This window comes from Piliocolobus tephrosceles, chromosome 4, assembly GCF_002776525.5.
Source record: "Piliocolobus tephrosceles isolate RC106 chromosome 4, ASM277652v3, whole genome shotgun sequence".
Classification (NCBI taxonomy): Eukaryota; Metazoa; Chordata; class Mammalia; order Primates; family Cercopithecidae; genus Piliocolobus; species Piliocolobus tephrosceles.
Window position 1 is genome coordinate 78,993,610 of NC_045437.1, and position 15,809 is coordinate 79,009,418.

Genomic DNA, 15,809 nt, shown 5'->3' on the forward strand with positions numbered 1-15,809 from the left:
GGAGAAGCCTTGAACGGTAGAAATCATGTCCCCTTTGTAGCAAAGGACAGGCTTGCTTATAGCATTGGAAAGTAGAGGTGGTGTTTCCCCTCAGAGCAAAGGGCAGATAGGTTTACTACCCACTATAAAAAAATTGGGGCTCCTTAAGCTCAGGGTTTCTCCTGAAATGAAGCCCACTGTGTGTGCAAGTATCCATCTGGGCCTACCTACATTACTCCAAGGGGAAGGGGAACTGACCGGATATACTGGTGCTTGTGCCACTTGCTGGGTGGTGAGTAATAAAGTCCTTTTCTCTGACCCAGGAGTCTGTGTCTTCTGTCAGCATTCATAAAACTGTCAGACTAACTAGTTAGCTTTGAAGTGAGTAAAATCTCAGACCCTTCACAGTTCTTCACAGAGGCTCCTCAGCAGTCTGAGCAGGAAGGTATGATGCCAGGCAGGTGACACCCTAGTGCTTTGCAGCCTCTAAGATGTCTAATTAGCATTTCTTCTCACTGTTTTTCTCCTCCAAAGTCACAAGATGAGCTGTTCTCAGACAATCACATCTTAAGTGTGACTTCTAGTCTAAAATACATGTGTGAAACCTACTAGCTACTAATTATTATGCCTTGAATGTTCTTAACCAAGTGGGAGAATGTTTTAACAACACAAAGAATACTATGTTAAAATTTTAGGATCAGGACATAAAATCTATTAAAATGATACTTTAAATTAAAAATATTGTGTGTATGTCTGAAAATGTAAACCCAAGCATATTTCCATGAAAGATTCTTTTTTTTTTTTTTTTTTTTGAGATGGAGTCTTGCTCTGTTTTCCAGGCTGGAGTGCAGTGGCATGGTCTCGACTCACTGCAACCTCCGCCTCCTGAGTTCAAGCAATTCTCCTGCCTCAGCCTCCCTAGTAGCTGGGATTACAGGCACCTGCCACCATGCCCGGCTACTTTTTTGTATTTTTAGTAGAGACGGGGTTTCACTATGTCGGCCAGGCTGGTCTTGAGCTCCTGTCCTCGTGATCCGCCCACCTCGGCCTCCTAAATGCTGGGATTACAGGCGTGGGCCACCATGCCTGGCCGAAAGATTCTTATGTGATAACCACTAAGGGACTAACACTCTCCTTTCTCAGTGTTCACAGAACCATTGTTGTCACAATGCAGGATCATCATTGACTTGGGTCTCACTTTCTCCTGACCAGGGCCTTGAGGAGTAGGCACTGCCACTGCTCCCATGGGAGAATACCAGGTACTGCTCTGGCAGCTGCAGGAGATGTTCTGTATCTGCACTGTCCAATACAGTGGGCGCCAGCCACAAGTGTCCACTGAACGCTTGAAATTTTGCTTATTTGAATTGAGATATAAGTAGCACGGTGGCTCATGCCTGTAATTCCAGCACTTTTGGAGGCTGAGGTGGGAGGACTGCTTGAGCCCAGGAGTTCGAGACCAGCCTGGGTAACATATCAAGACCCCCATCTCTACAAAATATAGAAATAAATAAATTTTAAAAATTATACACTAGAGTTCAGATTTAGCGCAGAAAAAATGTAAAATGTTTAATAATTCTTAAAATTAAGTGTGTTTGAAATGATAGTATTTTAGATAGGTTAAATAAAAATACTGTTAACATTAGTTTCATCTGTTTATTTTTACTTCTTTTTAATGTGACTAGAACATTTTAAATTCCATGTGTAGCCTTCATTCTGTTTCTGTTGAACAATGCTGTTCTAGATCCTTGCAACTCAAAGGGCGGTTCTCAGGCAAGCAGCATCACTATCATCATAATCTGGGAGCTGGTTAGGAATGTGGTACCCTACACCCCACTCCAGACCTACTGGGTCACAATTTGCATTTTAACAGAATCTCATGTGATTTGTATGCACTTTACACTTTGAGTAGCTGAGCTTCCCTAAGAATAGGACTGGCTGGTTTAGCAAACTTAAAATATAGGATGCCCAGTTACACTTAATTTTTCAAATAAACAATAAGTTTTAAATATAGTATGTCCCAAATATTGCATGGAACATACTTATATTAAAATCATTTGTGGTTTTTTTGACATTCAGCTTTAACAGGTTATCCTATAGGTTATCTGTCAACATTACCTAAAACTAACTTCTCTTATCCAGACCTGCTTGTTACATGAAATTCCACGGAATCAGGAAAAGAACAGAAAGAGAAAAGGAGTGGTGAACAGTAGAAGCTGGGTGAAATGAAAACAGAGAAGAAAAGACAGTATGAGGAGGGAGTAGGAATTAGATGCGGCACGGAAGGGCCACATTTAAGGCCAGCGACCCTTTTGATTTTGTAATTTTTGTTAGCAACTTTCTTCCTTATTCCTGCATTCTCCCACTTCCCCTAGTCATTCTGCTTTATTCTCCTCTTCTTATTTTCTACTGGAGTCCCCTGAACTATGTTGGGAGAAAGTGGTGTGTGAGAGGAATAGGAATGTCTCCTCAGCGCGAAGACCCCAGCTTTCCTAGAGTCCATCATCTCTTTGAAATTTCACTTACAAATAGCTCTTTTCTGCTACCAGTACTTTGTCTTTAAGCCATCAACGTTCCTAAGTGCCCCAAATGGTGACACTTGACACTTTAATTTTGGAGGATTTTCTTTATTGTGGCATTTTAATTATATTTTAAAAAATGTAAAAACTCTTAGGAATTTTGTCATTTGTTTTGTTTTTCAGGCTCTTAGGGGAGTGAGGTGAAAGGAGAGGTCAGCAGGGAAGGAATAACAATAGACACTCTACCTAGCTAAGCGTTGAGTTAAGAAGAGCCTCTCTTGGCCTGGCGCGGTGGCTCACGCCTGTAATCCCAGCACTCTGGGGAGCCGAGGCGGGCAGATCATCTGAGGTCAATAGCAGGAGACCAGCCTGGCCAACATGGTGAAACCCCGCCTCTACTAAAAATACAAAAATTAGCTGGGCGTGGTGGTGCACGCCTGTAATCCCAGCTACTCAGGAGGTTGAGGCAGGAGAATCACTTGAATTTAGGAGGTTGAGGTTGCAGTGAGCCGAGATCGCGCCATTGCACTCCAGCCTGAAGAGGGAGACTCTGAAAAAAAAAGAGCCTTTTATCCATGATCCCATTTAATCTTCACAACAATTAAATGTGTCTGTCCCCACTCCGCAGATGAGGAAACAAGACTCCAGAGGGAAAATCACCTGCCTGGTGTCAGCTTGCTCACTGGTAAGGAGCTTTTGATTCCAAAGCTGGTGCTCCTCACCGTTGCTGTCCACGCCTCTTGGCAAATGGAGGCTTATGAATTCATCAGGAAACTGTGAACTAGGACATACATGTGAATTTAGGGAAGTTCCGAAGATTTTTATTTATTTATTCACCTGAAAAATACATGTAAAAATATATACTTCATAGATTTTGGGGAGAAATTAATAGCTTCCTGAAGTGTAGTATGAAATATATAACAGTATGACATATATGTAGTATGAAGTATATAAAACAAAGTCTTAAGCGTTATATGACAGTATCAAAACAATGCCAATTTCTAAAATGAGCTTAAGTGGCAAATATATTTTCTTTAAAAATTGGCTCCTTAATAATCTTTCCATGAGATGAATAATTAAAAACCTAAATATTTGTTTCACTCTATACTGTAAGCACTATCAGACCCCTCCCTCCCCCCTCCCCCCTACCATGGAATACATTCTGAGAAAGCTGCCCTGTTATTGGTTAAATATGCTGTCAGTCACATGGCATGAAAAGTACTGCATCTGCTCTGTTTGCATTTATGAATTAACAGATGTTCTTGCTTTGAAGAAACTGATTCTTTTCTGATGGGAAAAAAAATCTTGTTTAGTTTTTCACTGATTTTTTTATGTATAGGATTTTCACTAACCTTGGACCATATATTTGCCAGGAAGAATGTAAGGTGAGTAACTGCACGTCTTTTAAAGCAATGTATTTGTGAACTTAAGTGCAAGTGTGAAATTAGATGGCTCTGTGATTTCTTTATGTTGTTTCATATCTACATTTGTTTGTGATTCAAAATGGATATGCTAGATCATACAGGTAGCTACAAAAATTATTGAACAGAGTTTATGCTTGAGGTAAAAAGATAAGCTTTTTTTAAGAGATAAGGATTATTTGTTCAAAATATCCAAGAAACTTTTGTAGTATGTATCAAAGTATTTCTCTATGAGAAAATGACTCCTCAAATCAGTGTTCAGATTTCTTTCATACTTACAAGGAAATATTAATTCCACAGTATCTCCTGCCATTATTATGTGAGAAAAGAGTAAGAAAAAAATTGAAAACTTCAGAAATATATATCCTGTCCTTCAAAGAAAAGGGGTTAAATTGTTTTAACTGTTAAGAGATGGCAATTAAATTCCTGTTTCTATTTCTGTTGTCCCTTTGGCTTCTTTATACATCATTTAAGGAACAATTTACAGCTTTTTCTATGAAAAAGAATATTCAAAATCTGAATAGCAATTAAGGTATGTCATGTCTCTCACTGACTCATTGTGTGCCATCTCAACAAATCCATCAGGGAATTTAGTGTGAACACAGCGGACAGCAGCAAGCAGGAGAGTCTGGCAAAACTCAGGTTAAAGACTCCTTAGTCCAAAACTGATAAAATCTTTACATATAGACATTAACAGTTTTCTTCTTCCATTGTTTCTGAGTCAATGGGTGCTTTCCTTCAGGTTCTCTTTTGAATAGTAAGTGACTTATATCCTTTAGGTGGTTAAAGCCTAGTCCTGGTTCCACACCTGGGTTACACAGAAATGCCTGATTTGTGTATTACACCAGTAAAATGTACACCAAGAATTAGAAAAATCCCAGTTCTGTTTTTAAGATAAAGTTAATGGGCTTAATTTTAGCTTCAGAAGCTTTAGATCTTAGAAATCACATAAGTCAATGATCATTTGAATCTAATAATATGGCTCATTAATTCATTATGAAGGAAACAACAGTTGTTGTTTTATGTGTTCTTTCAAATAATAGATCCGAAATTTAAAATATCTTTCAGCTCCCTGGGGCTATTCAATATTCTGTCTGTAGGAAGGAGGATTGTATTTTAAGCTCAATACACAGTTTCTAAACACAGAGTGAGTAGGGGTCATTATTCTCACTTTGCACATTTCTTTCTCAAGTTGGGTTTATTCTTGATCCAAAAAGAAATCCTGTGTGACCTCCCATTTTCCACTTTGATTTCAGAGTATTTTCATTAATTTCTTAGTTCATTTGTGCATGCAACACATTTTAAAAATAATTGGTGCTTTTAAGTAGCGAGGCCCCATGCTAGGTGCTGGGTCTACAATGGTGAGCACAACAAGGTTAGTCCCTGCCCTCATGGACTAAGTCTAATAGGGAAGCCCTTGTTAATCAAATGATATATATTATTCCAAATAAACTTGGAAATGTGTTGTGAAAGAAAAGTATAGGAAGCAGTGAGCACATACAATAGGGGGATTGGAACTCGCAGAAGTTAGGATTGTGTTCCTGAGGAAGTGATACGCTGTCATCTGGAGGATATGTAGAAAATCACTAGGAGGATGGAGAACATTCCAGGTGGAGGGAACAGCAGGTGCTAAGGGAAAAATGAACCATGAAGTGTTCAAGGAACTGAATAATGCTAGAGTAGCTGGAGCAGAAAGAGAAGGAAAGAGGTGAAATGAGGCAAGCACAGCTGGCAGGACAAAGTCTGCCTGGGTAATGTCTGGGTATTTGTGCCTATTTCATATATTATATTCAGTTACATTTTAACCTGTACTACAAAGTCTGGAGTTTAGGTAGGTTAGATTATTTGGCTAAAGCATATCTTTATTATAGTTTCATTATTACTTGGATGGGAACCTCACTTTTGTTGCTCAAGAAATTAAATTTATATTCACAAGACACTTAATGTAAACCGTAATGCTAATTTATAAGTTTCTAAAGGAAGGTATCTTTTTAAAAAATTAAATTAGAAATTTTAATCAAAGTAATACACCTACATGGTTTCAAAAAATCAAAAGGTGACAAGACACACATTAAAGGAAAAATTGTCTTCTAGTTATTTCTATAGGCAAACATTTTCAAATTTTTAGTTGTTTCTTCTGTTGGTCACTGCTTGTATTAGTCACCTTTTTTCTAGAAACAAACAACCCCTATATTACAGAAGTTTGTAGCCTCAAACATTTCTTTCTTGCTCCTGTTACTTCTGACAGCTACAGGTGGGCTGCTGTGACCCTGCTCTAGCTCTGTTTCCACTTCTCATTCCAAGTCCCAGGCTGAAAGAACAGCCCCTATTTGGGCATGCCGTTCTTATGACAGAGGGAATGGGGCAAGAGATGGCAGGCACATGCAGACACTGGCAACTTCTGCAGAACTGTCACATTGTTGCTTCTGCTCATATTGCATTGGCCTAATTAAGATATATAGCTAAAACTGGAGAGTTCCCTGACCCCCCCTTGCAGGACGTGCAACAGGGGTGTGGCGCATTTGTTTGGCCGCTGCCACATGTGCTCAAACCTTTTACAAGACGGGGAGCATGCAGACGGGCAGGTGCAGGAACCAGGGCAAGTGCTTTTGGGCTCTGGCCTCATGGTAGCATCTAGGGTTGGGTGCCTGTGACTCTCAAAGCCCCAGTGGGTGTGTTACAGTGCTCTTTTAGCTCTGCCATCTGCAGATGGCTTAAGTGTTAACCAGTTTAGTGCCCTCTTGGACCCCAAGTTTTTGTTTGGCATCCAAGAAAAGTCAGGTTACACAAGGGCTCGAAGGATGGTGAATGTGGGGGTTATATTGAGTGGTGGAGGTGGCTCTCAGCAGGATGGATGGGGAGCTGGAAGGGGGATGGAGTGGGAGATGATCTTCCCCTGGAGTGTGGCTCTCCAGCAGCCAATCTCCTCTCTGACTGTCCCCAGCCAAACTCCTCTAGATGTTCAGACACTCCTTGTCTCTCCTTCTCTGTCATGCCATTCTACTGCTCTTGTTTACCTGTTCATCTGCTCATCTGCTTGTGGAGCCTGGGGTTTGGGGTTTATATGGGTACTGGATGGGGGCCCTGGTGGGCCAAAAGGCAACATTTGGGCACAGAAACAGGAAAGCCTGTTCCCATTTAGGGCCATGGGTTTCCAGGCTTAAGAGTGGGGCCTTTGCCAGGAACTGCCCTCTTCTATCCAGTATTTCCCTGTCTCCTGTCCACATAGTAGCCAAGCCTAAAGATGGGGCAGGAAGCATTTTCCACCCACAGAGAGGAACTGCAAGTCATATGGCCTAGGGGGATGCAAAATCCTCTCCCAGAGAAGGAAACAAAGACTTGGTAACAATCATACAATTCACTGTACTGCCATAATATCAAAATAATATACATAGATGATTTCTCCATTTATACATGTTAGATTTTATAACAAGTTCCTTTATTATTGACAAAGTTCCTGTCTCCAACAATGTCCTCATCTTTCTTTCCTTCACCCCCGCCCCCCGCTCAATATAGTTACATTACTACTTTCAGTTCATCAGTGCTTGCATCAAAACGACTACGTATATTGTTCACAGTAGACTGTATTTTGTTTCTTTCTTTCTTTTGGATAACCTTTCTTTTTCCCTTGAGTTAAAAATGGCCTTTTTGTAGTTGCAGTTTCAAAACATGCATAGTCTTAATTCTTTTCACATGTTCTTTCCTCCAATATGCAGTGGTCTCTCAAATTCCCGTTTCACTTAGAGATCTCTCTGTAGGTCTTCCTTTTATTGTCCTCTCGCTCCAATCTGGACTGATTCTATGTCTGATGTACAATGGTTAGTCTTAGTTTCGCTTCACCACTCTTCTAGTGAGATCTGCTGTTTATGAGAGCCTGTGCTTTCTCTTTGTTGACTGTTGCCCTTATGTTGTGGGAGCATGTCCGCCATTAGCTTCTGTGAAGGGGTGAGAGGGATGCATTGGCTGAATTCTTGCATGATTCTTGTTTTTTACCTCTGCAAGCTTAATAGGACGTTTTCTTTATCCTTAGCTCCAAAATGATGCAAGTACCTTAACTCACAAAAATCAACTCAAAATGGACCTAAGTGTAAAAGTTAAAATTTGAAAACTTCTAGGAGAAGCACAAGAGGAAAATCTTGGTGACCTTGTTGGGCAAATATTTCTTTTAGAAACAAAAACATAGGCTATAACAGAGAAAAAGATTACATTGGACTTTATGAAAATTAGAACTTTTGGTCTTTGAAAACCACCATTAAGAAAATGAAAACGGAAGACAGAATGCAAGAAAATATTTCCAGTGTGTATATCGGACACAGGACTTGCATCCAGCACATATAAAGAGCACTTATGGAGGTCAATGAATTTGATTTTTAAAATGAGCAAAAGATTTAAGCACACTTCACAAAAGAAACTATATGAATGCTCTATAGGCATAAGAAAAAACGCAGGGCATCATTAATCCCCAGGGAAATGGATACTAAAATTACACTGAGCTAGCAACCCACACCCACTGGAATGGTTAAAATTAAACAGATTGATGATACCAAATGTTAGCAAGAATGTTGAATAACAGGGAAGCCAAAATTGACTGGCAGCTTTTCTAAAAAGTTACTTCTATTATGTGACTTGGTCATTCAATTCCTGGCTATTTAAGAGAAACAAAAACATATTCACACAAACTCCTATACATTAATGTTCTTAAATCTTTATTTATAGTAGCTCCAAACGAGAATCACCCCAAATATTCATGAATGTGTGCATAGACAAAGTATGGCATATCCATACAATGAAATATTTCTTAACACTAAAACAGAATGAACTACTGACATATGCAACCACATACATGAATTTCAAAGTCATTATGATAAGACGGAAAGAAGCCAAATGCTAAGGAATATGTATGATTCCATTTATATGCAATTGTAGAAAATGCTAACTAGGCTGGGTGCGGTGGTTCACGCCTGTAATCCCAGCATTTTGGGAGGCCAAAGTGGGCAGATCACCTGAGGTTGGGAGTTCGAGATCAGCCTGACCAACATGGAGAAACACTGTCTCCACTAAAAATACAAAATTAGCCGGGTGTGGTGGTGCATGCCTGTAATCGCAGCTACTTGGGAGGCTGAGGCAGGATAATCGCTTGAACCCAGGAGGTGGAGGTTGTGGTGAACTGAGATCACGCCATTGCACTCCAGCCTAGGCAGCAAGAGTGAAACTCCATCTCAAAAAAGAAAAAAGAAAATGCTAACTAATCTAAAGTGACAGAAGCAAATCTGTAGTTTCCTCGGGTTGAGGGTGGAGGGAACAACTCTTAGCTCTAAAAATGCAAGCGGAAACTTTTTTGGGTGTTATAAACATTCTGTATTCTTATTGTGGCAATGGGGTCATGGGTATGTGCCTGTGCCAAAACTCATATAATTGTATAATTTTCATGAATGCAATTTACTGTACATAAATTATATACCTCAATAAAGTTGATAAAAGTTAATGAATTGCATGCATGCATACATTTATTAACAGCAACTAGTAGACATCATGGTCACCAATTTGTTATCTTCAGGAACTCTCATTAGATAATAGGGATCATATTACAGAGAGAATGGTGCATTTAATTTGTAATTGGGTCCATATAATTAATTCTAAAGCACTTTATTATGATATAGATTTAGTAACTCTTCAGCTACAAATCATGTAATATATATTTTTCTCTAGTTATAAAAATGTTGAGTTTATATGATAGCGATATATAGAGACCTTAGATTGGAATTGTTAAGTATAGAGTTTGATTTACGTTCTCATATACTATAGGTAAAACTTACGGAAAACTTAAAATATGCAATAAACAAACTGTTAAATCTTTAGGACGTTTATGACAAAACTGGAGATTTAAACACTAATTTTATGTTAAATAATTATCAGTATTTTCTAGATGTAATTGCGCTGTTATTTTTAAAAGTTCTTATCTTTTAGAGATATATACTGAAATGATATAATTTTTGATATTTTATTCAAACTGCTATCACGTGGGGGAAGAGGGTGAGCTTGTAGGTGAAACAAGATTGGTTACAACCTGATAATTACTAAAGCTGAATGATGGGTCCAGGTACATGGGGGCTTACTATATTTTTCTGTTTATATTTGTGTATGTCTGAAATATCCTGTAATAAAAAATGTGTATATCTTTTGACTTAGAAATTTCACTTCAAGGAATTTATCTTAAGGAACTTCTCATGGGTGTGAACAAACAACCCACAGTAATGTTCAATGCAGTATTGTTATAATGCTAATAAAATTTAAAACAAATACTTAAAAGTAGAAATTTGGTTAAATACATTATGATACATTTCTATGATATAATACCACATGACATTAAAAATGTGTCAAAAGTATATAATTACATGGAAAATATTTGCGATATAATTTTTTTAAAAAATTGCAAACTCTAAAACAGCATGTCCAGAAAAATCCATTTTTAAACTTTGTGAAAAGTAAATTATATACATATGTGGTGTGTGTTTGTGTGTTTGTATGCGTATAGAGAAGGTATATATACACACAAACACAAGGATACATATCATAATTTATATGCTCATAAGTTTCCAGTATAACTTTTTGGTAATTGAGTCTGTCTTGTTTTCCAAAAGTTTGGATGTTTTGGCTTTGATATGTTAACAATGAAATGTAGTATGAAATTTCACTGTAAAATGTTTTATATGCTTTATTATTTTGTTGTTATTATTATTATTATTATTTTTTGAGACGGAGTCTTGCTCTGTCGCCCAGGCTGGAGTGCAATGGCCGGATCTCAGCTCACTGCAAGCTCCTCCTCCCGGGTTTACGCCTTTCTCCTGCCTCAGCCTCTCGAGTAGCTGGGACCACAGGCGCCCGCCACCTCGCACGGCTAGTTTTTTGTATTTTTAAGTAGAGACGGGGTTTCACCGGGTTAGCCGGGATGGTCTTGATCTCCTGACCTTGTGATCCACCGGTCTCGGCCTCCCAAAGTGCTGGGATTACAGGCTTGAGCCACCGTGCCCGGCCCATTATTTTGTTATTTTGTATTTGTTATTGGTTAAACATTAGCGTGTAGCACACTGCTTGGCACATAGTAGGCCCCCCTACCCGCAGTATTATTCAGTGAATAAGAATCAAGTTTGATTTAAAATAATTTTTCTGGCTGGGCATGGTGGCTCACACCTGTAATTGCAGCACTTGGGGAGGCCGAGGTGGGTGGATCACCTGAGATAGGAGTTCAAGAGCAGCCTGGCCAACATGATGATACCCGATCTCTACTAAAAATACAAGAATTCGTAGGGTGTGGTGGTACACCTGTAATCCCAGCTACTCAGGAGGCTGAGGCAGGAGAATCACTTGAACCCAGGAGGCAGAGGTTGCAGGGAGCCTAGATCACACCACTGGACTCCAGCTTGGGCGACAGGGTGAGACTCCATCTCAAATAAAATAAAATACAATAAAATAATTTTTCTTTATTTTTCATATTTGTTTTTTGAAGAACGTATGTTACTTTCTCTCTCTGTTAAATGCAGAGACAACGGGGAGAGACATACTACTTTTTTTTTCTGAGACGGAGTCTCGCTCTGTCGCCCAGGCTGGAGTGCAGTGGCCAGATCTCAGCTCACTGCAAGCGCCGTCCCCCGGGTTTACGCCATTCTCCGGCCTCAGCCTCCGGAGTAGCTGGGACTACAGGCGCCCGCCACCTCGCCCGGCTCGTTTTTTTTTTTTGTATTTTTTAGTAGAGACGGGGTTTCACCGTGTTAGCCAGGATGGTCTCGATTTCCTGACCTCGTGATCCGCCCGTCTCGGCCTCCCAAAGTGCTGGGATTACAGGCTTGAGCCACCGCGCCCGGCCGACATACTACTTTTTAAATGGGAAATTCACTATTAAGAAATGAAGAGTTTTGGCAGGCTGTTTCTGGTCCTCTATTCTGAGATGTAATAAAGTGAAATATACTTCTTAAAATTTCATATAACATCTGAATTGTAGATATTTATTCAGCATCTTTTAATTTTTTTGTTTTTTTCTAATTTCAGTTCTCCAACATCTTCAAATAAAGAAGTGGTTATGAAGAATGGTAAGACTCCAGTTGCCCACATGATTCCATGTGGGGTGGGGAAGGGCTTTTTCTGTGACAGAATTCCCTGACCAACGGTGTCTGTACCAGGAGTCACTCATGTGAAATCTTATATTAGTGTGTTCTAAACGATGAGTCAAAAGGGGCTCAAGCTTGATATATGTGACAGTGCTTAGCATATTATTGCCACTCAATTACATTAATAAATAAAGGACATTTAGCATTGGTAACCACATCATTATTTATTTTACAGATCAGAATAATGGAGGTACGAAACCAGTCCAGAATTTCACAACAATACCAATCACACAGGTATGGCTATGCCAGGAAACCAGATTGTAATCTAGCTCTAAAAAACTGAAAAACACGTTTCAATCATGTCTGTGCTCCTGTGAAAATATTAATTATAATTGATTTAATAAGTAACATATTTTTGCTTCAAATTGGGGTGAGGAAATATATGGAATCTCTTTATTTTTATTTTATTTTATTTATTTTTTAAAATTTTATTTATTTACTTTTTTGAGACGGAGTCTCGCTTTGTCGCCCAGGCTGGAGTGCAGTGGTGCGATCTCGGCTCACTGCAAGCTCCACCTCCCAGACTCACACCACTCTTCTGCCTCAGCCTCCCAAGTAGCTGGGACTACAAGGCACCCACCACCACGCCTGGCTAATTTTTTGTATTTTTAGTAGAGATAGGGTTTCACCATGTTAGCCAGGATGGTCTTGATCTCCTGACCTTGTGATCCACCCACCTTGGCCTCCCAAAATACTGGGATTACAGGCGTGAGCCACCGCGCCTGGCTAGAATCTCTTCTTTTTAAAAGTCAACTTTTATTTTGGATACAGAGGGTCCATGTGCAGATTTGTTACATGGGAGTAGTGCATGATGCTGGGGTTTGTGGTATGAATCACATCACCCTGACAGTGAGCATAGTATCCAATAGGTAGTTTTTTAACCCACTCTGCTCCCTCCACTCTTCAGTCATCCACAATGTCGATGGTTTGCATATTTATGTCCATGTGTACTCAATGCTTAGCTCCCACTTATAAGTGAGAACATGTGGTATTTGGTTTTCTGTTTATTATAGAATCTTACAGTTGAGAAAAACTTAAAATACTTAATTTTACTTGCTCTCTTATATTTTCATTACAATATTCAGCTTCACTTCTGTTGCTATAATAATAATAATCTTTGGTTACTGGTAAGCATAAGTTGCAGCTCTCTATTAACTAATTTTTCTTTCATCTGTATTTACACTAGAGTAATTGGTATAAATTTCTTTCTTTGTATTGTATATTTTATGGGTTTTAATAAATGTATAATGACATGTATTTACCATTACGGGATATGAATTAGCTCTTTCTTTTCTAGGAAGCCTTTTGCACCATAGACACAAGTTCATCTCTTACGTTCTTTATATTTGGTTAATTAGGCTCTCAACTACAATCTGAGCAAAGAAGGGCATTTAGAAAAAGAACCTTGGAATGCATTCAGCCATCATGGCCCAGTTAATGTCTCCATCGATGGAATTCCTTGCATTCTCTTCTGGGTCAAAAGAATCACGATTAAATTTAAGAATCAAACCTGGCTGGACCTTACAGACGAGGCATTTGGTCAGAAGGTAACAGTGGACCCTGACAACTCAAATTGCACTGAAGAAAGTGCTAGGTATGTTGATCTGTCAGTTTGAGGAAGCCCTTAGGGCTATTGTGTTGTTAAGTCTGCATTCAATTTTTTTGTCATTTCAGAAAAAAAAAAAAAAAAGTAGGCTCCTTTGTATAGGACCCTGACACACATCTTTGAGAAAGTATTTACTGTCTAAAATAAAGTAACAAGTCAGAAGTTAACTTCAAAAATTGTTGGCTGGGCACGGTGGCTTATGCCTGTAATCCCAGCATTTTGGGAGGCCGAGGGGGTGGATCACCTGAGATCAGGAGTTTGAGACCTGCCTGGCCAACATGGTGAAACCTCGTCTCTACAAAAATACAAAAATTCGCCGGGCATGGGAGCGGGTGCCTGTAATCCCAGCTACTCAGGAGGCTGAGGCAGGAGAATTGCTGGAACCTGGGAGGCGGAGGTTGCAGTGAGCTGAGATCCCACCATTGCACTCCAGGCTGGGTGACAGAGTGAGACTCGGTCTAAAAACAAAAATAAAAATAAAAAAGTTATATTTTCCTGGCAGTTTTCTGCTGAACCTTTTTGCTAATTGTCAAAATAACTTGTAGAAAATGAGACTTTGGAAAGCGAGGGTTCTCAAACTCATTTTGAAAACAGCAAAGGATTCCAGGCTTGGTCTCAACTCCAAATGTTAGGTGTTAAACTACTTTTATCCTATCAGGGAAGAGATCACATATCCCAGCAGGGTTATACACATTCTAGTGGGTGACACACTAGCTGGGACAAATGCTTGACTCTGTGGAGGTGGGGGCCGAGGGGGTGTGTCAGTGTGCTGAAGTAGTGGAATATTGCCTGTTTGCAAATGTGCAGGGCACTTTTCAATGGCTAAATTCCAGATAATTCTTTGGGACATTTCAAAATGATTGAAATAATTAGTTTTGATTTGAGATAAGCAGATTAAACAAATAACATGTTTGAAGGGCAAATCAATTTCCAATGCCTTTTTCTGCTTTTCAGTCATCCAAGCAAAACTTTTTGTTTTTATTTATTTTGGTCCAGGGAGAGGAAATCTGGCATGTCCTGCTTGCTTTCTATAAACCTTCTTTTCAACATTTGTTGGTAAAATAGATCCGTTTGGATGATTCTCTGCATTTGTTCTGGTTTGGTTTAGATGGGTAGGGTGCTTGATATGAAGCATAACTGTGTGCGTGTGTGTGTGTGTATTCTTTTTCTACTTTATGTACTTTGGCTGGAAACATCCTTTTATTCCTGAACTTTACTTCCCACTTAAAAATTCTTGGCGATGGGTAAAAATGGATTCTATTAATATACAATTAAAAGTCATGTTACAAATCTGAGTATCTTGCTGTTCAGAACGACTGTCTTTTATTAGGGATTTAGGGAATTGTAAGTGGAAGCATCTAGAGTCCTCTCAGATTTGTTTATCCTGTTATAGCTCAACTATCCAAGACTATCAAAGAGACTATGGGATGCTGAGAGCTCAGGACCTTTTCCTGGGGTGCTAATTAATTCCCCACAGGGCTCTTTATCTGTGGTCTGTCGCACAGAGAGAGGCTGCCTGCTTGGGGATAATCTTGGCTGTCTATGGCTGCCTGGCTCTCCTTGATTCCATTTATCCTGACCCTAGGGCATCTGTGGGAGACAATCAGGGTCCTACAGTTGTTTGTTTTTTATTTTATTTTAGTATTTTATTTTAAAGACAAGAGTTTTGCTTGTTGCCCAAGCTGGAGTGCAGTGGCACCACCTCAACTCACTGCAACCTCTGCTTCCCAGGTTCAAGTGATTCTCCTGCCTCTGCCTCCCGAGTAGCTGGGATTACAGGCAGGTGCCACCATACCTGACTAGTTGTTTGTATTTTTAGTAGAGACAGACAGGGCTTCACCATGTTGGCCATGCTGGTCTCGAACTCCTGACCTCAGGTGATCTGCCTACCTTGCGTTCTCCCAAAGTGCTGGGATTACAGGTGTGAGCTGCCACGCCCGGCCACCTACAGCTTTTTTTTTTTTTTTTTTTTTTTTTTTTTCTGGGTTTTTGAGACCTTGTGATTTCTGGGAACCTAGAGACAGAAAGAATGAAAACTTGGCCTCTAGGCCCACTTCTACCAGAGAGCTTTGTGATTTTATAGGCAGGACATGTAGGATCATCATCTGTCAAATGGAGATGA

The 15,809-nt window shown here is 39.6% G+C and overlaps 1 protein-coding gene across 9 annotated transcripts in view; it reads left to right on the plus strand.

Moving 5' to 3' along the window:
- Positions 1–15,809, plus strand: part of ATP6AP1L (ATPase H+ transporting accessory protein 1 like) — a 47,443-nt gene that overhangs the window by 18,734 nt on the left and 12,900 nt on the right. For 3 of the 9 annotated variants that reach the window (XM_023214991.1, XM_023214982.1, XM_023214985.1), the window contains exons 2-6: positions 3,124–3,180; positions 3,835–3,880; positions 11,963–12,003; positions 12,257–12,315; positions 13,440–13,675. In XM_023214991.1, the coding sequence (XP_023070759.1) occupies positions 11,994–12,003; positions 12,257–12,315; positions 13,440–13,675 (305 nt within the window). In that variant the 5' untranslated portion in view covers positions 3,124–3,180; positions 3,835–3,880; positions 11,963–11,993. The remainder of the gene's footprint in view (positions 1–3,123; positions 3,181–3,834; positions 3,881–11,962; positions 12,004–12,256; positions 12,316–13,439; positions 13,676–15,809) is intronic. The other 6 variants (XM_023214986.1, XM_023214984.1, XM_023214987.1 and 3 more) reach the window with 2 other exon arrangements.